Raw genomic sequence first — 27,030 nt, 5'->3', positions numbered from 1 at the left:
GATTGCAGATAACAGAAACCCAACTCAAACTGGCACACAATGGATTTTTAAACAACTTTATGGAGGTGTAATTTACATACCATAAAATTCACCCATCTTAAGTGTAAAATTCAATGAGGTTTAGTAAATTTGCTGTGTTGCAAGTATCACCGTAATCCTGTTTGGGAACATTTTCATCACCCTTCAAAGAGAGTTTACTGGTTCACGTACCTGAAAACTCCAGAGTTTGGTCTCTGTGCTGGAGGAATATCTTCAAGACTTGATTTCTCTTGGTTTCTTTCTCAGGCAAGCTATTCCCCGATATGAATTAGAGGTGACCCTTGGCAGATCATCTTCCATTTTAGTAACTCCAGTAGAAAATGCTTACCTCTTTTCCATTTGTTTTCGTAAGTGTCTTAGGGTAACACTGGTTTACTCTGATTGGCCTAGAGTAAGTCACATGCCTACCCCTGAACCAATCACCTTAACCAAGAGCATGGGATACTCTCATTGGCCATGCCTGAGTCACATGAACAACCTGGTACTCAGAGGATGACGTTATAACCACCAAACTCTGTGGTCTGAGAATAGGGAGACATGGATCCCCAAAGGAAAATAGGGGTTATTGATATTACTAGACAAACAGGAATGGATTCTAGGCAGGCAGTACGGTAGATGTCCACTCCACAGGAGAACTTGTTGATCAGAGAAATGCTGCTTCTTTCCTTTTGAATCCCCTGTAGTGGTTATCACAGTGCCTTTTATGTAGCAATTGCTCAGGAAATATCTGTGGCCTGATTATATTTAGGCTAAAACATAGAGCAGACCAAGAATGAAGGACTCTGTGTTTCCTTATCTTATTGCTTGAGAAGGCTACCAAAATTAGGAAGATGACTAGTATACTTAAAAGCTGATAATTTAGGGCTTATTCTGAGAGGCTACATGGGCAAATGATAGAGAATGGCTGGATGTGTGTAGAAAGTCAAAAACAGGTTGCAACCAGACTCTTCCCCTGTGTAGGGCCTCTCTTAATGCCCTTTTCTCAGAAAAGTGACCCTAGTGAATGGCCTGGAATCATTTCAGTGGTATAACATAAGCCGGCAAGGAACCCCACGCGTGTTGTAATTTATACTCAGCAAACATTCTTCTTCCAAACTATACAAATCTTTACCCGTAACGTAAAAACATTGCAAAATTCCGGAATGTTTGGAATAAATCATTTAATACAATGAATACCTTGGAGTATATTGTCTGTAGAAAGAAATGAAGTTGAAAATTGCAAAGATACAACTTATATTTTAAAAGTAAATTTTATACTTAATTTCAAAAAAGGAAAATGGTTCGTAGTAAATTTTAGCATCCAGAGAAGCTTTATTTTCCAGTGCCTTTTAAAGTTTTATTTCTTGACAGGATCTTCAAAAATGGCAACCCTATTTCTTTCTTAACTGCAATATAACTATTAAGATGCTGTAAAAACTTGCAAATTAGGTTATAAATAGCAGCGATGGAAGCATCAACTCTTTTAGCCACATTTCCTGAAGTGCACTTTACATTATGCTAGAGGTAGATTTTTAAAATTAAGCCTGAGTGCTTATATAAAAAGTCCAGTTTCTTTTTTCCAAGCACAGTAGTATAATTGTAGCTCTAATTTATGGCATACTTTGTAGGATTGCTGATTAATTATACAGACCTCCTGATGTTTTATACCCTTTTCAACTTTGTTTCCCTCTGCTATTTGACCGCTACAAAGCGAATATCCTAAATCACTTGTTATTCAGGTTACTTCATTTTTAAAAATGAATTTACTCTTCACATCAGTTTTCTCATATATCACTCTAACTCGTAAATATTAATCATCATTCTGCTCCTCATTTTTGGACCGAACTCATAGATGTACACACACATACACACACACACACACACACACAAACACACACTGATTTATTCACTCCCAGGCACACAATCAAGAAAAAGCTTCTAGTAAGTTCTTTATCTGAATCTTATCGTCTCCCCAAGGCAAACATGTCTAACAATTCTGCATCACTGAGATGTTGGACACATAAGCAAAGCAAAGCAAAGCAAAAAAGCATAGATGCTAAACATAAAAATAAATATGATAAAAACATACCTAAGATATCACATTCTAGCTGGGTGTGCTTATCTGCCAGGATGCTGAGCTGACAGCTTGCTTTTTCTTTGGCAAAAGAGGTATTAACCAGGATTTCAAAAGTGTTGGGGCTCATTTCAGCCAGTCTGATTTTTTAATGATTAGAGATATCCAATTTGAATAGTTCACTACTGTGAATTCTTTGAAAAAGAATGGTAGCGCATTTGGTTTGTTGCTTGAGATTATCAGTATTTTCAGGGCTACTATATTCCTTTCATCATTCAAGTTTAACATTTATGCAAAAGCCTCATTTACCAGATTTTCCAGGAAATGTGGTGTGCTGAGTATTAGAGGAGGATTTGCCAGAAAACTCTTTTGTACATATATTCAGTACAAATATGTTCAGATATTATCCTATCCTTCACATTAAGTAAGTCAGATTCACGATGATCTGTTCTCTTCAAAACCCGCCCCGGCAATATCCTTATCGAACTCCCCTTATCACTGGCATATCTAAATTACTGTCTTCTATCCATCCCCAAGACACCTTTAATTATAAGAGCTTCCTGCTTCTTTCTTAAGCTCTTCACTTCTTCTGTCATCAGCTTCCCCTTGGAATTAGGGAAAGGTCCTTGCAGACTTTGGCTATTAAGTAGAAGCGGACCCATATATCACTTCCTTAAATGTTCTGTCATCTTGAGAATTATTTATTGGAACCCATTACCTATGTGACTTCACAGTTCTTTTTCGGTGGTTTGTCCGAAAAGAGTGAAGACTCTTCCTTGAAAAGAAATCGGTTTCTTTTCCAGCCAGGGAGGAAAAAATAGTATAACCACCAGGTTCCTGTGTACATTTTTCACATGACACTTGGTTGAGTATTTGTTGAGAGAAAAGAAGATTGGGGCAAGGACTCGGGTTGATCGTGGAAGTTTCTCCAATGCATAATAGACTTGCAGGTACAGGGCACATACAAATGATTCCCCTGGAAAAGAGAATACCCAGTATTAACTTCAGCATGTAGAGTCTTTTTACTGAGCTTTATAGAAAACAGTAATACAGTTTACACACTTTCATGACTAAAATTGTTATGGCATCTCTATTTACTCCAGGGCAATGATTTCTCTTTAGTTTTGTGACATGGGTCAGGGGGAGCTTTAGGAGGCTTATGAACTATCAAAAACAATGTACATAGTTGCATTTGCGGGGGAGGGAGAATGTTATAATTTGCTTCCTATTCTTAAAGAGATCTCTGACTTCCACCCACCAAAAAAGGTTAGAAATCAAGGTTTTTATCCAAGGAGGTGTCACTAGTGTCTCTACAGTTCTCAAGACTGAATTTTCATCCAATTATCAATATATTGACTGTGTACCTCTTTGTACATAAAGGAGTGTATGAAATAATAAGGGGACAGAAAGAAGTGTAAGACCTGGGCCCTGATTTCTGGAAATTCTTTGGGTAGGTGGGTGATGGGCTATTGAGGCAGTATGTGACAAATGCCATGTGAGTTGACTGGGCAGCCTTGCAGTGTCATGAATTTGCAGTAATGGGACCTGCCCAACACAGGGTGATGGACCACTTGGTCGTAATATTGTGAAAGGAACTTGAACTTGGGAACATGCTTGAAATAGATGTGTGTTTCACAGAGTATTAGACTTGCGCCTCTCCAAGGACGGTACACAGTATACAGACATTGAATGCCAGTGAACCCCGTAGTTCTCTGTCTTTCCTGAGTCCATCAGGAAGAAAGTCAGTCTGGTCCTACTGTGTCTGAACACTTTTGAAATCCTGGTTAATACCTCTTTTGCCAAAGAAAAAGCAGGCTGTCAGCTCAGTATCCTGGCAGATAAGCACACCCAGCTAGAATGTGATATCTTAGGTATGTTTTTATCATATTTATTTTTATCTTTAGCATCTATTTATGACAAGTGATACTGGCTTCCTTTATTTAACTACTTTAATTTTAAACTTTGAGCCATTTAAAGAAAATATTGTGACTATTAATTATGATAATGATGCAGAAAATAATAATAGTAAAAATGATCATTGCAGCTAACATTTATTAGGTATTTACTATGCACCACCACAGTTATAAATGTTTCATGGGTATTTTTACATTTAACCTTCTCACAAACCCTGTGAAATGGAGGTGCTGTTATTTTTATTTTAGAGTTGGCAAACTGGAGCCCAGAGAGGCTAAGAGACTTTCCCAAGTCACGTGTCTAATAAATATTGGAGCAAGGATTCAAGCCATCTGGTAGTACATGAATATGACAGAAACTGGAGCATGCTGGGGAGTTTGGGAAAGTTTGGACTGTACGACCATTACGGTGATACAGTTAGGAGTTCTTGTTCTTTTGTAGAAGGCAAAAACTGATAGGTGCCGCTCGTGTGCAGGGCAGGGGGGACTTACGGAATTGTTGCTGGGCCCTGATAGCGGGATTCTATCGTGCTATTGCAGGGACTAGGAGACTCCACTTTGATTTTTTCTCTTAGCAGTGTTATAAAGTCCTGGGTTGAGGGGTTGAAGCACATAAACCATGATCCTGCAATTCCCAAAGGGTTGAAAGTTGGGTACATAATCAAATTAAAACATTTTTTCCTCCAGCATAGCCAGTATAGCTGTTTGTGCTGTAGAAGCCTCTTCTCCTTACTAAATTACATTATCTGTATAGTGACCCTCCCTTTCTAATTAATAATTAACGTTGTCTTCCAGGCATTTTAGTCACTTCCCAGTAAAGGAACCTTCTGTGATTACAGCTTTGCTGTGGTTTTTTTTTTTTTTTTTAATAGGCAGAGTTGTGTTTTATTTATTTATTTATTTATTTATTTATTTATTTATTTATTTATTTATTTTTGGTTGTGTTGGGTCTTCATTTTCTATGCGAGGGCTTCCTCTAGTTGCGGCGAGCGGGGGCCACTCTTCATCGCGGTGCGCGGGCCTCTCACTGTCGCGGCCTCTCTTGTTGCGGAGCACAAGCTCCAGACGTGCAGGCTCAGTAGTTGTGGCTCACAGGCCCAGCTGCTCCGCGGCATGTGGGATCCTCCCAGACCAGGGCTCGAACCTACGTCCCCTGCATTGGCAGGCAGACTCTCAACCACTGCGCCACCAGGGAAGCCCTGCTGTGTTTTTATACATTCTTTTCTTTTGCTTCTGCTTTGAGACAATAGTGTGAACACACATTTCTCAATATTAGAAAAAGCAATTTCAACAAGTAAAGTGAAAAAGCCAAAAAAATGTATTTAATTATAATCAAAGATCTAATGGCAAATTTAAGGAAAACCTCTCACACGTGGTTATAATGTTCTTCTGCTTCTTGTTTCGTTTATTTCCTGGGCCCTCCAGCCCTGCAGGATGGCTTGGTAGAAAGAGTGTAGGCTTTGTAGTGAGATCTGAGTTAGAAACTATACTCCATCCCTTATTAAGTAAACTTGGACATTTTCATTCACTTCTCTGGATTTCATTTTTCTCAACAGGAAAATTGGAATAATAACGCTTCTCAGGATTGTTGTGCAGATTAAATGTGATAAGTGCAAACACTCAACAGCACCCACTAGTACACTGTAGGTGCTTAATAAGCTTTCTCATGCCTTGCCCTGCCCAACACTGAACTGAGTATATCTACAGCTATTCCTCTGCGTCTTTTGGTCCATTTCTGTGCATGTCTTCTTTATTTCCAATGATTTCTAAAGACAGCTGCATTTGGTTATTAAACTATTCTAGTGGCCTAAGAGGTTGTTACGTAAAACTTCCTGAGTGCCTGTAGTTTAATAATAAGTTTTTTCTCATTTTCTTGCTTTGATAAAAATACATAGAGGCACAGAAAATAGAATATTATATTACCTTCCTGTCCCCACCCCATTTATCTTCCCAATGCCTTGTAAATTTATTTGAAATTATCTCAGGTCATAACTGGAAAAAAGGAATTCTAAGTCTTATATTAATAGAGACACAGAGAAGTACTACCTGAATGAAAGGTAGCAATTTAAGAAACAAATTTTAGACAAAACCATGTCCTGTATTTTATTTCTTCTCCCCCAAACATGGTATTTTTAGTGTTATTTGTAATACAGAAAATTACAAAGATTTACCTGCCCAAAAAATGTATTTCCCACGTTCATCCACATACCATGTCATAAAGAATAATTAAAATGAACTTTACAATATTAAATACTCATCTTGCCCTGGGCAGATAGATCCTTCCAGGTTATTTTGTGAATCTTTTAAAACTGTTGTTCAGAGAAAGTTAGAGCCGGATCAAACCAGGTTAAACAAACATGAGTTTATTTTCTTTTTCCAGCAGTGCTGCAGGCAAGGGCAGTAGCTCTGAAATGCCAGTTGTTCTGCAGGCAGAAACACACAGGTTGCTCACTGGTTTATTAAATTCGAATCTGACGACAGAAAGCAAATTATCTCTAAGGGAACTTTATCACCAGGGTGTCTGTTCAATAGCGATGTCTGTTGCTGCCTTGGACATTACACAGAAAGATGAATGAGTAAGTCTCTTCCCACTGACCTTCACTTAAATTGGTCATCCAAAACATCCTTTATTCTTAAGATGGGGAGGAAAGCCGTCTTCTAGAGCTCTCAGTTGACTCTTTATAAATTGCGCATTACTATGAAACAGTCTTTCTTTCATAAACCAGGATAATTCATTCTCCCCAGTCAGGCTGAGCATTTCCATGTATCTTTTGAAATTAAGTATATAAACTCAAGCAAATTCCAGTTAAAAGTTGTAGCAGCCAGCATTCTCCAGAAAAGCTGAACCAATAGGATATATAAGAGAAGGTTTATTATAGAAGTGGGCTCACACATTTATGGAGGCAGGAGGTCACACGGTCTGCCGTTTGCAAGCTGGAGAAGCAGGAAAGCTGGTGGTGTCATTCAGAGTTCCAAAGCCTGAGAGTAGGCATACGTCCCAGTCCAAGCCTAAAGGTCCAAGAATCAGGAGCACGGACATCCAAGGTCAGGAGAAGATGGGTGTTCCAGTTCAAAGAGAGAACGAATTCTCCCTTCCTCAGCTTTTTTATTCTATCAGGCCTTCTAAAGATTGGACGATGACCGTCCGTATTGGCAATGGCAATCTATATACTCTCTCCACCAACTCAAATGCTAATCTCTTCCAGAAACACCCTCCCAGACACACTCAGAAATAATGTTTTACTAGCTATCTGAGCATCCCTTAGCCCAGTCAAGCTGACACATAAAATTAACCATCAAAAAAATTAAAATATCTTTTGAATTTTACGAAAATAGATAGCCAAATTCAAACCCAAACAAGTCCTATTTTTTTTTCCTTCAGAGCAGAGTTTCGGTGTGTTTTGCTGATGTCTACAGCATACCAATGCCAGTTAACCTGCCAGGCTTTTCCTGTTTCTCAACTGGCACAAAGCCAGGGATAGCTCTGAGTCCATATGTCTTCAAGTCTGTTGGTCACAGGCTGATTCTCTAGTTGATAGGTTGAAAAGACAAATCTTTGTCTCTTCCTTACCACCTCTCCACTCCTTCAAAGTTTCGACTACTTCATGGGTGTTGTGTTCTAAAACTATTTTGTATTGCTATTGCCTCAAGGACAAGTAAAGATACGGCTGCTCTCCAGCAATTTGGCTTCTATGCAGAACTACTTAGAAAACCGTAGGTCACCATTTGGTAGCGATCTCCTCTACCTAATTTTGACCATAATTTTAACATCAAAATAAATAGTAATTAATCGTCTAGACAACAAAGAACAGATAGAATGAAAGTTCTACTTGATTCCAACAAATAAACTAGGTTAATTGAAGAAAAAATTGAAATTGGAGGTAGGCCTTAATCTTTGTTTTCCTCTTGGACTTTTACCCTTCTACATATTATCCATTACCACATCAAACTGTCCTTCAGACTCTGCATGTGATTATTTTTTTTTAACATCTTTATTGGAGTATAACTGCTTTACAATGGTGTGTTAGTTTCTGCTGTATAACAAAGTGAATCAGCTATACATATACATATATCCCCATATCTCCTCCCTCTTGCGTCTCTCTCCCTCCCACCCTCCCTATCCCACCCCTCTAGGTGGTCACAAAGCACCGAGCTGATCTCCCTGTGCTATGCGGCTTCCTCCCACTAGCTATCTATTTTACATTTGGTAGCGTATATATGTCCACCACATGTGATTATTAGTTTATTACCACCTAAAGAGCAATAATTTCAAGTCTCTGTTAGCTACTACTGGGGAAAAGGGCCAGGCCCATGGAAAAGGGAAGTGGATGCACTGGTGAGACCACGTGTGATGGTTCCGCCCCCATGGAAGCAAACACTCCTCCACATCACCCCTTCTCCTCATCCTCTGATGGCTGCAAAGTAGGCCCTGAAGCTGCTTGCTCAACCCAGACCAACATCTCGGGTGGGTTTCCGCTCTTAACACTTATGGTCGGTTGAAGAATGTCCCTTAAGTTTCATATCTACCTGAAGTTCAAATGAAGTCATACAAGATTAAGATGGACCCTAAACCAATGACTGGTGTCCTTGTAAGGAGAGGGAAATTTGGGTACAGACACATGCACAGAGGGAAGATGACGTGAGGAGACACAGGTAAGAACTACCTGTGAGGATGGAGTCAGAGATTGGAGTGATGCATCTGTAAGCCAAGGAGCACCAAGGATGGCTGACTGTCAACCAGAAGCTAAGAGAGGCAAGAAGGACTCTCCTTCAGAGCCTTCAAAAGGAACCAACTCTGCCAGTGCCTTCATTTCAGACTCCTGCTCTCCAGAACTGTGGGACAATAAATTCCTCTTGGTTTAAGCCACCCAGTTCGTGATACTTTGCTATGGCAGTTCTAGGAAACGAATACAAAGCCCAATTTCCCTTCGTACTCCACTGCTCTATTCTGTGTGGGATGTCTGGGGTGGGGAGAGTCCAAGAGGGAAGCAAGTGTGGCCTTAAACCTAAAGGCTGCCCCCAAGCCCTATCCCATTAGCTCAGCACATCGTGAAGGTTTAAAGTAATTTCAAAAGGCCACAAGAGTGAGGTAGAGACATTAATGAACTGTTCAAGCCAGGGATGGTGGGAGCCAGAAAGCCCACTGGCTGCTTAAAGGAGTTTCCCCTCCTTTCCTCTAGCCCACTGGTGCCCTGAGGGGAAGCATTGCAGGACTACCCCATCTTCCCATTTGCCACAATTAGCCAGGAATGAGTTTTTACATGAACTCTCCCAATTATTTGGTTTAAAAGAAAATTCTGTTGCGGAATGAAGCAAGTGCATCTATGGCTAGGCAGTTCCTCATTCTAGGGCATCACCTGTGGTTCCTGGGATCAGGGGTCCTGTGACAGCACCCCACCATCCTGTCAGTTTGCTTGAGCTGAGACGTAGCAGTGCTTCTGTTGACTGTGTTTGAAGTTTTTTCGTTTGTTTGTTTAATTTTTTTTAACTTTTTATTTTATATTGGAGTTTAGCCGATGAACAATGTTGTGATATTTTCAGGTGCACAGCAAAGGAACTCAGCCATACATATACAGGTATCCATTCTCCCCCAGACTCCCCTCCCATCCAGGCTGCCGCATAACATTGAGCAGAGCCCCCTGTGCTATACAGTAGGTCCTTGTTGGTTATCCATTTTAAATACAGCAGTGTGTACATGTCAATCCCAAATTCCCTAACTATTCCTCCCCCCAGCTTTCCCCCAGTGTTGACTCCCAGTGTAATGTGTAAACCGATTCTTTGACATTCAGGCTTTCAACTTCCAAACGTGTTTTCTGGAACTCATCATGTATAAAAGAAAGGGGCAACCTGTTGTGACCCTTTGAGTTTTTTTGTGTTTTTTTTTAATTATGTAAAATTTTAAGTGAGTTATGATCTAACAATATTGAAGATAATATTAAATTTAACTTAACAGTTTGATACTTCCATTGTTTGTTGAAAGGAAATTATTAATCCATAATTCCTCCCTTTGCAGAAGGGGAGAAGTGATTTTCTAAGCTGCACTTTAAAGGGATTTACTTATAAGGGAAGTGTTTCCTTACGACTCAGAGGCAGGCGAGGACATGCTGCCTCTGTCCTCAGCAACTGGGCTTCCATGGAGAATTACCCAGAAAATCATAGGTTGCCATTTTAGAATAACTCTCCTCTGTAGGGTGATAGGATATTGTGGAGTTGGCAGTTTTTGTCCTCTGTTACTAAAGCGCCCAAAAAGAAAAGATCAGCATGTTTAAAGGTCCGATGTCCCCAGACAGGTTTAGATTTATAGGACTGGCAAGGTCAGCTCTTCAATGGCTGTAACCCAGAGCCTCATACTGAGAAAGAGAGATTCAGTTTGTCTCATAATTCCAAATATGCTCCCAGCCACTATGGATCTGAAGTCTCCAAATGACAATGGAGGAACAAGTGCTTCTCTGTGTGATTGGTAATTTATTATGTTGTGAATTAGATGACCTCTTCTCATGTAGAGAAAGTTAAGTCCTATGTCATACCTTTATTTTTACTGCTTGCTGATTTATCATCTTTGACTTTTCTCTGATACTTATCAATGTTTTAAAAAGAGCCTGCAGGTAGGTCAAGGTTAACCTTTCTGTTCTAAGCCAGAAACAGATTTACATTTTCAATTCTTTTTATCTAACTCCATCACTATGCGTGAGTATTAGGAGGAGCTCAGAGTTCAATATCAAGCTAATAGCTACAGGTCAGTCAGTAGTCTGAAATAGGGAAACAAAAATGAAGTAGAAACTTTGAAACCTCATGAAGAAACAGACATGAAAATGAAACTGTCCTTGAACTGGATTTAGGCACTTTATTCATAGAACAAAAATGGATGCAGTAGTATTAGGTGAAAAATACTTTTTCTAAGTTGGTATAGGATCCAAATTGAAGGGAAGCAAGTTTCTAAATATTAGTATTGAGGTGCATTTCAGAAGTTCCTTGAGTTCATCCAAATTAACCCCCAAGGCCAAATGTTAGCTCTGTAGCTAATTCATCCCTCATCAAATACCAAGAAAGCAGAGTCAAAGCAATAGGTCATTGTATAGTTAGCTTTTATTTGCAGAAATAAATGGTATATGTTACAGCTGGGTTTGAAGAAGATGATGTCAGTTTTTTTCATACTCAGAACCCCATGGTTATTCCTCCATAGTGGAGTTAATCAGTCTTCCAGCAACAAGTTCTGTGGAGGTGGCATCACAGAATCATCTGCAGAATCCGTTCCCTCCTCTCCACGTTCACTGCCACCATCTCCTGAACAAGTTCGGTAATTTCTTTAAGCAATTGGATTCGTCCAGTTATAAGGGCTTAGGACCCAATTTCTAATATCTTAAATTACTGACTCGTATGACCGGAGCATCCAAAGGAAACTGCAGCCTTCAGGCATGGATGGAAACAGGGATTCAAAGATGTCATAAGGTCTCTACCTCTCTTTTTCTCTGTGTCTCTTGGGCTCTATTTATCTTTGCTTGGCTTCTTGAAGACATGATTTCTGTGGCAGGCAAAATGACTGCCAACGGTTCTAGATGCCCATCTCCAGACTTAACAATTCAGCAGAAAGATGGTTTCCTCAAATAGCTCCTGATTTTGGTGAATTGCCTATTTCTAAACCAATCACTGCAGAGAGGAGAATAGGGTCTCATGATTGGCCTCTGTATGGGAAACAGCTTCTCCACTGGAAAAAGTAATGCCCCTTTTTCTATACATTTATAGAAATGTGTGCATTATGGTATATAACACAGTGGAATCATTTCTAGTTATATAACCATCTAAGGTCCTCCTGATTTATAGAGGCCTGGTATACAGGAGGTAGATAGTAGATATCCACAAGTGAATGAGTCCAGTTTTTCATCCCCTTCCATGACAACTTGTGGTCACCCGTGTGTTCATTAAGCATAATCATGTGTTGCCAGACTTCAGAGGGAAAGAACTACTGCAGAGAAGTCTTAGTCTTAACAGAGGCCTTTATTAATGCTTGAAACAATGGATCTAGGAGGGGACAGAGCTTTAGTTAATAGAGCATTTGGCTAGTGCACTTACGTGGTGCATTTTATGTGCCATACACTGTTCTGAGCACTGCACATCTCTACAAGGACCCTATGGATATAGTTACTTTTATTATTACATTATCTCAAATTTAAAAATTTAGATACAGAGACATTAACTTACCCAAAGTCACATAGCTCGTAACTGGTACAAGCCTGATTTGAGTCTAGACAATTGAGTTCCAGATCATATGTTCTTATTCACTACACTGCATTGCTCAGATAAGGAAGTGGTTGAATTTCCCAAAAGGGCAGTTCTCCCAACTTCATATTGTGCCCACAATTGGATTATCCCTAGGAAGAGTAAGCGGTCACAGAAGTATGATGTGATTTAATGACAGCTACTAAAAATTACAAATTCTTCTACAAATTTTCTCCTTCACTGATCTTCTCCATTGTCTGGAATGCTAGCACTGGAGGCTTAGCTCTTTGTTCAACTCTTTGTGAAAAACAATGGGAAGATTAAAACACTAAACCCCTGTGAGGCACTGAAATCTTGAAGATGGGTAGTACAGTAGTTTGTAAATTTCCTTTCTCATTTCATGAGACCCATAGGAAATTGGACAGGGAAGTTTTGAGGAAACAATGGATTTCCATAAAGGGAAAGAAGAGCCTTGTGAGAGATTGTGAAGAGCTAGCTGGGTCCCATAGCTGAGTAGCCACAATATATTGGGTGCCTTTTGTGCAATGGAAATACCAAAATTAGGGATGCACGGATGGAAATGACACTGGGAAAAACATTTGTACAGCACTTTACAGTTAATAGAAACTTTCACGTATATTATCTATTGTATAAGATAATCATCATAATATCCTGTGTAATTAAAAAATAAAGACTGATGTAGATCAGTGGCTCTCAACTTGGGGTGACTTTGCCCCCAGGGAACATTTGGGAGATATTTTTGTTTGTCACGACTTGGGAGGAGGGGCAGAGCTACTGGAGTACAGTGGGTAGAGGATAGAGATGCTGTTAAACATCCTCCCCAGGACAAAGACTTCTCTGGTCCAAAATGTCAGTAGTGCCAAGGTTGAGAAACCTTGTCTTGGAGCATAAGTCATTTGTCCAGGTCATACACTTAGCAAGTATCAGGGTCAAGGCTAGGACCCAGGTCATCTGATGACAAATCCTGTACTTGTTTCCTTATTCATATACTTTGGCATTATACAGTATGCAGTGTGATACAGGCTTTTCAGGTTTGGGGAATTTTAAATGGTATAAATTATTAATAGGCCTTTGGTGCTTTGAAAGAGTCAGCTCACCCCTCAGAGTGTTCAATACACCGGAGGCCTGTGCTACTTCGTGGAAGATGACTCCATGTTGAAAACACAAGTGTCACCTTCCTTATTGGGTTCTCGTATGCCAACATTTCACAGTTTCCAGCAAATTATTTTGTAATTGGGAATATGATTAATTCCTTTAAAGCTATTTTTGTGATTATTGAGGTAATTAGGATTTGATCACCACTCTATTTTTGTAAGTACAGAAGCTCTTTGGCTAATGGGGTATCATATGTTCTTTATTGAGCAAGTGTTATGTGTATATCTATGGTGTAAATGAACGAAGGACCTCCTTGTCTGTATCCTGTACATTGACTTGGGATGACCCAGTTACTTCATATATTGCCTTCAGGTTGTCACATGTGAGAGGTGGAGTGCCTGAAGCAGGCTGATTTAATAACTATATTAAGAGAATCGTGTCCCATTTTCCCCATATATACCAATGATTAAATAAGAGGACAGTTTTGAAGATAAAAGGAGAACTACTACCTAATAAATACCAGGAATCTCACTGACCCTCTTACATAATTTTTTACTGTCATCCTACAAGATTGGTACTACGAGCTCTATTCTATAGATGAGGAAGCTAAAACTGAAAAAGGTAAGCAAGTTGCCTCCCTCCGGTCACACAGCTAGAGCTGATAGAACTGGAATTTGAACACCCCTCCTGCTGATGCCAACGTCCTTTGTAGAATTCGCACACCTTCATACTGTCTCATCAGCCTGAATCATAGAACCTGGAATGGGTCGTCAGGAAGGCTGTCGCTTCTCCGTCCCTAAGAGCCTTTGAGAAAAGTATATGCAGCATTTGCGACCCAGTGTATCTAAATCTTCCCTTGATTTTAAAATGTTTAGCCAAAATTCTATTAAGTAAAGCTGTGCCCATCCTAGTCCTTTTGTAAAGGTCTCCGTTAAGGTTGGCACTAGTGCCAAGTGGTTCAGTGACTCTGAATTCCTATAACATAATATTGATTTTTCTTTTATGATAGTTATTTACTTATTCACTCCATCACTTAACAGATGCTTACAGGGCACCTACTACATGTCGGTCCTGTGTACTAGATCCAGGAGACTGAGTCCTCAAACAAACACAGTCCCTGCCCTCAGAGAAGCTGATATTCCATGTGATAGGACAGTTAACCAGTAAACAAAACTTCTGGATTGTGTTGAATGGGAGGAAATAAAGTGGCTACAGGAAAAGAGAATAACAGGAAAGGGGAAATTCACTTTAGAAATGTAAGTCAGGAAAAGTCTATAAGGAACAGCTATCTCCAAGTTGAGGTCCTGAGAGGGTGTGAAGGTGACAGCTATGCCCTGATATCAAGGCAGACAGAACAGCAAACAGAAAGGTCCTGAGGTGGGAAAGGGGCTCAGATACTCTAGGAACTTGCAGAAGGCCAGTGTGACTAGAGTTCAATGAAGGGTAGAAAGATTAAGATGAAATAAAGTAGGCGAGAGAAGGGCAAAGGCCAGATCCCTTAGGCTTTGTAGGTTCTAGGAAAGAATCTCTTCTGAGTGCAACTCAGAGCCAAAGAAGGATCTTTAAGCCTGGGGGGTGATGTAATCTGATCTATATTTTAAAAGATCCCCTGGCCACTGACTGAAGAATGCATTTGAGGGGCAGGAGTAGAAATAGACAGATCATTTAAGAGGCTGTCCTGAAGGGTTGGGTGAAAAAGAGGGAGCAGAAGAGATAGACAGAAGTGGGTAGATTTGAAAGATACAGTGAAGATTCAACAGGCATTTACCTTGAATGAGCCTTCTGTGTACATTTCTTATTTCTCCAACTAGCCTCTAAGCCATGCTGTATGTCTTATTCATCTTTGCGTCTCTCCCTTCGGCTGTAGTCAAGTTTAAAACAGGGTTCTCTCGAATCCTTCCTGTTCCAGTTTTGTGTCTGTCAGTGAAAGTGTTTCCTTCCCACCTGGTAGTAGATATTTGTCCCTAATTGTGGGCCCTGAGATGTGCCATCCACATGTGCTATTTTGCCAAAGTCATACCATGTTGTGGAATATTTTAATTTTTTAAGTTCAGTTTTTGCATCTTTTTAAAGGTGTATTGTCTGACATATTTCAGAAAGAAATATGCTAAATAATAACTCATTTAATTTAAGCCTTCTCATCTAGAAGAAAACACTTTCAATGAAAATGCATAAAGTGGCCAATCAAGGGATTTTTTTTTCTTATTCTTCAGCAGTTTTAAGACTAACGGTGATCTACAATAAGCCTTCTCTTTGCATAATGTGGTTAGAGCTGCCAAAGAGAGAGAATGGTTACAACCTGTCTCCTATTTCTAATAGTTATTCCAACAGACTGTTGAGACCACATTAGCAAGAAAAGTATTCAAAGTACCAAGTCATGCATCCTAATCATGTGTATGTAGGTGAATATCCTAAAGATGAAGCTGTCAAGTGATGTAGCCATGATTTAATAGTTTGAAAATGACAGAATGACAGAAATAATTTCCAGTTGGTCATATGGGATAAACTTACCATTTTGGTTTTATTTGCTTTGATTTCAGAATTACCATTTCTGAAGATGGAAGCCTCAGAATCATCAATGTGACTAAATCAGATGCTGGAAGTTATACCTGCATAGCCACTAACCATTTTGGAACTGCTAGCAGTACTGGAAACCTGGTAGTAAAAGGTAATGACTAACCCAGAGAACATATAGATTAATATGTGTGTCCTCATTTCAAATAATGAAATCTATTGAAGTGACATCCTTCATATTAATATGTACAGATATCACTGTGTTGTTAAATTAATTCATCATGGCAAACATGATATGATTAATAATTCTTAGAGAACTGTTGGTAATGCATATGATTGAAAAGCTATCTTATTTCAGAATCATCCAATACAATTTTGAGAATTACAGCCATTGTAGCTATTATAGTATTGTAACTAGTGTTATCTTCAATCCTTTAATTAAATTTCTTTCAAGTCTCTATAGATTTGGAATTCATGTCTAGGAACACTGTGCTAACAAATTAAAAACCCACGACTCAAATACTAATTTTAGCTAACATTGTTTAAGCAGTGACATTGGCGATTTTTTAAAAGATCTGCCTTGGTTATTCAGAGGTATGGATGTGGATTATTATACTAACAAAGGGCTTTGACCGCCTCTGTGTTTTGCTTCAGTCACCAATCCAACCCTGTCAGTTTTAAAGAAATAAAATTGTCCACATCCCTTAGCCTGGGTGCTTTATAGTAGAGACAGAAAGTCCTTTATGCTCTTGGCATGGCACAGGATGTAAGTCTATTCCAACACCAGGTTGATGGGATGGGCTGAAAGTACCAAGTAAGAATTGTGAAAGATGAGATTTTAATTTACATTTAATTTGCATTTCTATCACTTTATATCTTGCCCCAGAGTCAGGGATCTTGGCAATGATCTGACTGAGGAGATAAAGCTTAGGTTGGTGAGTTTCTGAGGGTCACCAGTAGCAGAAGAGGAATGTGAACCCAGGAATCCTGATTCTGCATTCTCCCTGGTTCTTTCTACTGTGCCAGGAAATCTTACTCATCTTTCCTGTTTATCTATCATCGATACAGATGTGTTATAGCATATTTATTATTTCCCTCTTGCCCATATGTAGCTCCCTCTGTGAAGTAAGATAGCCTAAGGCAAAATAAAAATATCCCCAAAAGAATATTTGCCTCTATTTTAATTTAAAGGAGAAAGCTAAAAATTACCTAATTACGTATTTCGGAGTCATTAGAAGTTGGAAAAGTACTGCCACTTATGGAAGCCTTTTTATCATAAACATACTTGTCTATGCAGATAGAAAACTGTAAGTTCAAGAGTCAGATGTAAATCTGTATTTGGATGGACTCCAGCTATTTCAACCTATTATTCACTCAGAGCAATGGTGTGGGTATGTGACTATGTGTTCGTTCTGTTTCACAGGGCAGAGGAAAAAGAAGTTAGATGATACTTGTAAAACAAAATTTCAGCGAGACGTCTTTGCTAATGTATAGCTTTCTCAGCTACAAAAGGAAACTTAGTGATGAACGAGGACCAGGAGGAACCCCAAGGTTTCAGAGCTGATTAATGACAGAGCTGACACCTAACTATAGATGATTTGCTGGTTATGGAGATAAAAGAGAAGAGTAGGCAGAAGTCTTCAGTAGTGATGTAGAGGCTGGGTTAGAGTCAGAGAGATCTGGCTTTGAATCTCATTTCTCCCACTTACTGGCTCCGTGACCTTGGATGAGATAATTAACTTGTGTGGGGATAATAGCAGTGCTGACATCATCGGGTTGTTTTGATGACTGAGATTATCCATGTGGACCGCTTAACATGGTGCTTGGCACTTAGGAAATACTAGTAGTTGCTTTGCTGTTGTTGTTTGTATTTTAACAAAATGGCTATACATACCTTCTAAATCTTATTGAAATGGAAATTCATGAAGTTTCCACCCATGAGGAGAATCAGTAAAGAGAGGGGAGCCTGCCACAAAGACATGACTGAGACTGTGGAAGACTATGAACACCTGAGCAGAGAAGCCATATATATGCTGCTGTGTATTGTTGAAACTGGGGTATTTTCACGTGTAGGAATAAGTTATGTCCGTGCTTGATTAGTATCCTTCTTATAAACCTGACTTCCTCAGCTCTCAAAATAGTTGGCAGAAAGGAAGGTCCTCTCTTTCCCATCAGAGTCCATCTCCCAGGAGTACCGCCAGCCCCAGGATAAAAACATTCTTAACCATGCATAGAGTTCCCTGCTGCTCCTATTGTAGTGAATTATGGTACAAAGCTTAGAGAGACACCAATGATGAAATGCACAATGATCGCCTCCTTACTTGGGTGGATATAAATGTTGCTGACATAGTAACTTCTACCTATGTTAAGAAACTTAGCACTTCATTTTTTGCCTTCTAGTAAAATGTAATCAGTGATTCCCCAAGTATGATATAACAGATTATTTTAGGCAATCCAGAGTTAAACTGTTTTTTTTTTAATTTAAGTAATTATTTCTTTCAGTGTATATTAGGAAAATGCTAGTTTTTTTTTTTCTCTTTGTTCCTGTGATCTGGTTCACATCTGCACAAACTTCTTTTTTTTTTTTAATTTTATTTATTTTTTTATACAGCAGGTTCCTATTAGTTATCCATCTTATACATATTAGCATATACATGTCAATCCCAGTCTCCCAATTCATCCCACCACCACCCCCACCGCCACTTTCCCCCTTGGTGTCCATATGTTTGTTCTCTACATCTGTGTCTCAATTTCTGCCCTGCAAACTTGTTTATCTGTACCATTTTTCTGGGTTCCACATATATGCGTTAATATACGATACTTGTTTGTCTCTTTCCGACTTACTTCACTCTGTATGACAGTCTCTAGATCCATCCACGTCTCTACAAATGACCCAATTTCGTTCCTTTTTATGGCTGAGTAATATTCCATTGTATATATGTATCACTTCTTCTTTATCCATTCCTCTGTCGATGGGCATTTAGGTTGCTTCCATGAACTGACTATTGTAAACAGTGCTGCAACGAACATTGGGGTGCATGTGCCTTTTTGAATTATGGTTTTCTCTGGGTATATGCCCAGTAGTGGGATTGCTGGGTCATATGGTAATTCTATTTTTAGTTTTTTAAGGAACCTCCATACTGCTCTCCATAGTGGCTGTATCAATTTACATTCCCACCAACAGTGCAAGAGGGTTCCATTTTCTCCACACCCTCTCCAGCATTTGTTGTTTGTAGATTTTCTGATGATGCGCATTCTAATTGGTGTGAGGTGATACCTCATTGTAGTTTTGATTTGCACTTCTCTAATAATTAGTGATGTTGAGCATCTTTTCATGTGCTTCTTGGCCTTCTGTATGTTTTCTTTGGAGAAATGTCTGTTTAGGTCTTCTGCCCATTGTTGGATTGCGTTGTTTGTTTTTTTTAATATTGAACTGCATGAGCTGTTTATATATTTTGGAGATTAATCCTGTGTCCGTTGATTCGTTTGCAAATATTTTCTCCCATTCTGAGGGTTGTCTTTTCGTCTTGTTTGTAGTTTCCTTTGCTGTGCAAAAGCTTTTAAGTTTCATTAGGTCCCATTTGTTTATTTTTGTTTTTATTTCCATTACTCTAGGAGGTGGATCAAAAAAGATCTTGCTGTGATTTATGTCAAAGAGTGTTCTTCCTATGTTTTCCTCTAAGATTTTTATACTGTCCAGTCTTACATTTAGGTCTCTAATCCATTTTGAGTTTATTTTTGTGTATGGTGTTAGGCAGTGTTCTAACTTCATTCTTACATGTAGCTGTCCAATTTTCCCAGCACCACTTATTGAAGAGACTGTCTTTTCTCCATTTTATATCCTTGCCTCCTTTGTCATAGATTAGATGACCATAGGTGCGTGGGTTTATATCTGGGCTTTCTATCCTGTTCCATTGATCTATATTTCTGTTTTTGTGCCAGCACCATATTGTCGTGATTACTGTAGCTTTGTAGTATAGTCTGAAGTCAAGGAGTCTGATTCCTCCAGCTCCATTTTTTTCCCTCAAGACTGCTTAGGCTATTCGGGGTCTTTTGTGTCTCCATACAAATTTTAAGATTTTATGTTCTAGTTCCGTAAAAAATGCCATTGGTAATTTGATAGGGATTGCATTGAATCTGTAGATTGCTTTGGGTGCTATAGTCATTTTCACAATATTGATTCTTCCAATCCAAGAACATGGTATATTTCTCCATCTGTTGATATCATCTTTAATTTCTTTCATCAGTGTCTTCTAGTTTTCTGCATACAGGTCTTTTGTCTCCCTAGGTAGATTTATTCCTAGGTGTTTTATTCTTTTTGTTGCAATGGTAAATGGGAGTGTTTCCTTAATTTCCCTTTCATATTTTTTATCATTAGTGTATAGGAATGCAAGAGATTTCTGTGCATTAATTTTGTATCCTACAACTTTACCACATTCATTGATTAGGTCTAGTAGTTTTCTGGTGGCATCTTTAGGATTCTCTATGTATAGTATCATGTCATCTGCAAACAGTGACAGCTTTACTTCTTCCTTTCCAATATGTATTCCTTTTATTTCTTTTTCTTCTCTGATTGCCATGGCTAGGACTTCCAAAACTATGTTGAATAATAGTGGTGAGAATGGACATCCTTGTCTTGTTCCTGATCTTAGAGGAAATGCTTTCAGTTTTTCACCATTAAGAATGATGTTTGCTGTGGGTTTGTCATATATGGCCTTTATTATGTTGAGGTAGGTTCCCTCTATGCCCACTTTCTGGAAGGTTTTTATCATAAATGGGTGTTGAATTTTGTCAAAAGCTTTCTCTGCATGTATTGAGATGATCGTATGGTTTTTCTTCTTCAGTTTGTTAATATGGAGTATCACATTGATTGATTTGCATGTATTGAAGAATCCTTGCATCCCTGGGATAAATCCCACTTGATCATGGTGTATGATCCTTTTAATGTGTTGTTGGATTCTGTTTGCTAGTATTTTGTTGAGGATTTTTGCATCTATATTCATCAGTGATATTGGTCTGTAATTTTCTTTTTTTGTAATATCTTTGTCTGGTTTTGGCATCAGGGTGATGGCAGCCTCATAGAATGAGTTTGGGAGTGTTCCTTCCTCTGCAATTTTTTGGAAGAGTTTGAGAAGGATGGGTGTTAGCTCTTCTCTAAATGTTTGATAGAATTCACCTGTGAAGCCATCTGGTCCTGGGCTTTTGTTTGTTGGAAGATTTTTAATCACAGTTTCAATTTCATTACTTGTGATTGGTCTGTTCATATTTTCTATTTCTTCCTGGCTCAGTCTTGGAAGGTTATACCTTCTAAGAATTTGTCCATTTCTTCCAGGTTGTCCATTTTATTGGCATAGAGTTGCTTTTAGGAGTCTCTTAGGATGCTTTGTATTTCTGCGGTGTCTGTTGTAACTTCTCCTTTTTCACTTCTAATTTTAATGATTTGAGTCCTCTCCCTCTTTTTCTTGATGAGTCTGGCTGATGATTTATCAATTTGGTTTATCTTCCTAAGAACCAGCTTTTACATTTACTGATGTTTGCTATTGTTTTCTTTGTTTCTGTTTCATTTATTTCTGCTCTGATCTTTATGATTTCTTTCCTTCTACTAACTGGGTTTTGTTTGTTCTACTTTCTCTAGTTCTTTAAGGTATAAGGTTAGATTGTTTATTTGAGATGTTTGTTGTTTCTTGACATAGGATTGTATTGCTATAAACTTCCCTCTTAGAACTGCTTTTGCTGCCTCCCATAGGTTTTGGCTTGTCGTGTTTTCATTGTCATTTGTCTCTAGGTATTTTTTGGTTTCCTCTTTGATTTCTTCAGTGATCTCTTGGTTATTTAGTAATGTATTGTTTAGCCTCCATGTGTTTGTGTTTTTTACATTTTTTTCCCCTGTAATTGATTTCTAATCTCATAGCATTGTGGTCAGAAAAGATGCTTGATATGATTTCAATTTTCTTAAATATACTGAGGCTTGATTTGTGACCCAAGATGTGATCTAGCCTGGAGAATGTTCCGTGCACACTTGAGAAGAAAGTGTAGTCTGTTTTTGGATGGAATGTCCTATAAATATCAACTAGATCTATCTGGTCTATTGTGTCCCTTAAAGCTTGAATTTCCTTATTAATTTTCTGTTTGGATGATCTGTGCATTGGTGTAAGTGAGGTGTTAAAGTCCCCCACTATTATTGTGTTACTGTGGACTCTCTTTTATAGGTGTTAGCAGTTGCTTTATGTGTTGAGGTGCTCCTATGTTGGGTGCATATATATTTATAATTGTTATATCTTCTTCTTGGATTGATCCCTTGATCATTATGTAGTGTCCTTCTTTGTCTCTTGTAATAGTCTTTGTTTTAAAGTCTATTTTGTCTGATATGAGAATTGCTACTCCAGCTTTCTTTTGATTTCCATTTGCATGGAATATCTTTCTCCATCCCCTCACTTTCAGTCTGTATGTGTCCCTAGGTCTGAAGTGGGTCTCTTGTAGGCAGCATATATATGGATCTCATTTTTGTATCCATTCAGCGAGCCTGTGTGTTTTGGTTGGAGCATTTAATCCATTCATGTTTAAGGTAATTATCAATATGTATTTCCTATGCCCATTTTCTTAATTGTTTTGGGTTTGTTTCTGTAGGTCCTTTTCTTCTCTTGTGTTTCCCACTTAGAGAAATTCCTTTAGCATTTGTTGTAGAGCTGGTTTGGTGGTGCTGAATTCTCTCAGCTTTTGCTTGTCTGTAAAGCTTTTGATTTCTCCATCGAATCTGAATGAGATCCTTGCTGGGTAGAGTAATCTTGGTTGTACGGTCTTCCCTTTCATCACTTTAAATATATCATGCCACTCCCTTCTGGCTTGTAGAGTTTCTGCTGAGAAATCCACTGTTTACCTTATGGGAGTTCCCTTGTATGTTATTTGTCGTTTTTCCCTTGCTGCTTTCAATAATTTTTCTTTGTCTTTAATTTTTGCCAATTTGATTACTATGTGTCTCGGCGTGTTTCTCCTTGGGTTTTTCCTGTATGGGATTCGCTGTGTTTCCTGGACTTGGGTGGCTATTTCCTTTCCCATGTTAGGGAAGTTTTCGACTATAATCTCTTCAAATATTTTCTCTGGTCCTTTCTCTCTCTCTTCTCCTTCTGGGACCCCTATAATGCGAATGTTGTTGCGTTTAATGTTGTCCCAGAGGTCTCTTAGGCTGTCTTCATTTCTTTTCATTCTTTTTTCTTTATTCTCTTCCACAGCAGTGAATTCCACCATTCTGTCTTCCAGGTCACTTATCTGTTCCTCTGCCTCAGTTATTCTGCTATTGATTCCTTCTAGTGTAGTTTTCATTTCAGTTATTGTATTGTTCATCTCTGTTTGTTTGTTCTTTAATTCTTCTTGGTCTTTGTTAAACATTTCTTGCATCTTCTCGGTCTTTGTCTCCATTCTTTTTCCAAGGTCCTGGATCATCTTCACTATCATTATTCTGAATTCTTTTTCTGGAAGGTTGCCTATCTCCACTTCATTTAGTTGTTTTTCTGGGGTTTTATCTTGTTCCTTCATCTGGTACATAGCCCTCTGCCTTTTCATCTTGTCTATCTTTCTGTGAATGTGATTTGTATTCCACAGGCTACAGGATTTTAGTTCTTCTTGCTTCTGCTGTCTGCCCTCTGGTGGATTGGGCTTGTAAAATACTAGTTTTTGAAGAGGCAAATGAGTACTTTATTTTTTTTTTATTTGAGTATAATTGCTTTACAATGTTGTGTTAATTTCTGCTGTACAGTGAAGTGAATCAGATATATGTATATGTATATCCCCTTCCTCTTTGTCCTCCCTCCCACCCCACCCCCATCCCACCCATCTAGGTGGTCACAGAGCACCAAGCTGAGCTCCCTGTGCTATATAGCAGGTTCCCACTAGCTATCTATTTTACACATGGTAGTGTATATATGTCAATCCTAATCTCCCAGTTCATCCCACCCTCCCCATCCCCCCGTGTCCACATGTCTGTTCTCTACATCTATGCCTTTATTCCTTCCCTGCAAATAGATTCATCTGTACAAATGAGTACTTTAAAAACTGAGATTTTATAGTAGACAGGAGAGTGGGAAGGATGGGACCAGAAGAGCCTGGTGGCCTGTGAAAAGAGGAAGGCAGAGATCTGTTGGTAGGAACTGTGAAGTCAAAGTATGATGTTTCCCCACCTGATTGTGGGGGGAATTCATTTGTTTCAAAGCAGAGTTCTTTCTGGTACTCAACTGTAGTCACTTTCTCCACAGAGGCCCTCTGATTCTTATATTATTCTTCCAGGTGAGGTGGGACAAAGAAATATGAGCTTTATCTGGTTAATATGTTCACAGGGTTAATCCTGTTACTTGGGTAAGGTCAGAAGATGTTTGAGAGAACATTTATTTCCCATTGCTTGGTTCTGACTCCCATTAGCATTAATGGGAAGTACACGCGTGTGCAGAGGTGCACCCAGACCGCCAGATGTCCGAGAAGGACATTAACATAAATGGAGAAATACAATTTAGAAATCTGCCCCGTAAAGCACCATAAAGGCAGAGAAAACCATTCTGAACTCTGTATGAACTGTGCCACGTCCTGAATCTCACATCAAAATACTTGAGCCCTGTACCTTTAATGTAAATGTAACATTTTAGTCTGAAATAGATGGAGCACTGTGTTTTAATTCAATTTAGAGATCTACAAAGGGACTAATTTATCAGAGAGGTTGCACTCTAACCTTAAAATGTGCTTGTATTCGTTTTGATCTCCTCCAGTGTCTCAGATTAAAACACTGTGAAGGTCAGACATTAGAACACATCTCTTCTAACCTTTTTACAATAATTCTGTCATTAACAATGCTTTTAAAATCCAATTCTCTTTCCCCCGACCCCCACCCCAGTGTTTTGGAGAGAAGCTGAAGATACTGTCAAACACAGAGACAGTAAGTAGAGGCAGGGAAAGAGGGGACAAATCCACTACAGCAGGTACAGTAGGTTTAAAATACATCTCTAGCAGGCAACCACAAAATGGAGAAATATTCAGATTATGCATGAGCAGGCTTCCAAACTGCAGAATTCTGACAGGTGCCCAAGGGGCTCTTGATTATCATCCCATCATCTGAATTTCTAAATTTGACTAATTTTATTTTTTTAGCTAGTTAGCGTCTATTTGGAATTTTGGTTTGGTATTTCATTTTAAGCAAGAAGAGTTCTCAAGTCAGACCCTTGGATCCTAACAGAAAGCATCATATTTGACCTTTCATGGAAGAAGTGCTTTAGCGATTGTGAACATTGTTAAGAACTATATGGGGCTTCCCTGGTGGCGCAGTGGTTGAGAGTCTGCCTGCCAATGCAGGGGACACGGGTTCGAGCCCTGGTCTGGGAAGATCCCACATGCCACGGAGCAGCTGGGCCTGTGAGCCACAACTACTGAGCCGCGCGTCTGGAGCCTGTGCTCCGCAACAAGAGAGGCCGCGATAGTGAGAGGCCCGCACACCGCGATGAAGAGTGGCCCCCGCTTGCCACAACTAGAGAAAGCCCTCGCACAGAGACGAAGACCCAACACAGCCATAAATAAATAAATAAATAAGTTAATTAAAAAAAAAAAAGAACTATATGGAAGGCAGGCCACATTTCCATGCAGTATTGTACTTACTAATTCATTTTTATCTCTAGAGCAGAGTTAAAGGCATGCCATTTTGCATGACACAGTGTCTTTACTGTACAGGTTTCCTATGACGGATATTTCTAAGTAGCAGTCCTCAAGATGAGTGACTTCTCTTTGTCTTGGATATAGTTCATCAAGATAATTATGGTAATAGCAACCCTAGGTCTTATTGATCACCTCCAGGGCTCAAAATGAAATGCAGGGCTATAAGCTGTGCTGTTATCTAGCTGAACTACATCCAAAGTGACCTTGAGTAACTCTGTGTCTGGTGGTTCCAGACCATACTTTGAGAAACCATATCCTACATCAAAGAACTTTGTACATGCCACCTACTAAGTGGAAGTTCAGTGGATTCCCAATGCCTCACCCTTAACCTAACAAAGCTGTACCTTTAGGGATGAGACCCGAAAATACTACATTTTTAATAAACTCATCATACACACCAAAGTCTCAGAAGACTGCATTTTCGAGGGTTGGTAAACTATGGCCCACGGGCCAAATCCAGCTAGCCATCTATTTTTGTACAGCCCAGCAGCTAAGAGTGGTTTCCACATGTTTAACTGGTTGAAAACAAATCAAAAGAATAATAATACTTTCAAATATGTAAAAATTTTATGAAGTTCTTATTTCAGTGTGCATAAATAAGATTTTAATGAAATGTAGCTGTGTCATTTGTTTACATATTAATGATGGTGGTTTTGCACAGCAGCAGAGTTGAGCAATCATGACAGAGATCATATAAGTACCTACATAATATCCTCAGTTTTGCCTCTTGACCAGCAAAGCCTAAAACGTTTACTATTCAGCCCTTTACAGAAAAATACTTACTAATCCTTTCTTTTGATAACCTTTTCCTTCCCCAGACAGATCATCAAAATTTGTTCCAAGGTGTAGCCTAGTCAGGTGACAACATAACTGGAAATTTTCACATCTCCTTGAGTCTGATTACAAGCTGGAAGTGGTAGGGAGATTTCTTTCCCAGGCCCTTAGCCCCACCCCAGTATCAAAAGGGTTGATCTCAGTACTTGGATATAAGATGAAAATCCAGAGGAGAGGCAATTGGATCACTGATTGAGAAAGTGGAGGAGAAAACCTTGGCAGACACTGGAACAGTGTAAAGTGTATCAGCTGAGCATATAAACGTGTCAACTGAGATTTTCCAAGATATTAATCTCTTCCTGAACTTCCTACTGTCACCAGCCTAAATCAGTTGAACTGTCCAACATGTAGAATACACATCTCTCAGGCTGCAGGTTGTTCTTTTACTAACAATTTGTTCTTTTTTTTTCTTTTGAAGTTTTTCTGTATACAAATTTTATCCTGATTCCATCTGGATTTTAAAAGATTTCTTAATAAATAAATTAATTAATTTAAATTTTTAAAAATTTTGAATAAATGTATAAGTATATTTCTTTTGTTTATTTTAATTTTTATTCAGTGCACAGAATTACTTTTATTTTAAGAAAAAAATAAACTTGTAATTTAACTGTCTTTGATAGAAAAAGGGTTTTCAGTAGTATTTAACTAAGACCA

The 27,030-nt window shown here is 38.9% G+C and overlaps 1 protein-coding gene across 9 annotated transcripts in view; it reads left to right on the top strand.

Moving 5' to 3' along the window:
• The window catches only part of CNTN4 (contactin 4), a 950,427-nt gene that overhangs the window by 854,584 nt on the left and 68,813 nt on the right, over positions 1-27,030 (top strand). For all 9 annotated transcript variants that reach the window (XM_082345360.1, XM_082345363.1, XM_082345356.1 and 6 more), the window contains one exon: positions 15,879-16,006. In XM_082345360.1, coding sequence (XP_082201486.1) covers positions 15,879-16,006 — 128 coding nt within the window. The remainder of the gene's footprint in view (positions 1-15,878; positions 16,007-27,030) is intronic.

Source organism: Balaenoptera borealis (assembly GCF_965194805.1).
Source record: "Balaenoptera borealis genome assembly, chromosome: 12".
NCBI classification, from domain to species: Eukaryota; Metazoa; Chordata; class Mammalia; order Artiodactyla; family Balaenopteridae; genus Balaenoptera; species Balaenoptera borealis.
The sequence above is the reverse complement of the archived record's forward strand: the minus strand, read 5'-3'. Positions and strand labels throughout refer to the sequence as shown.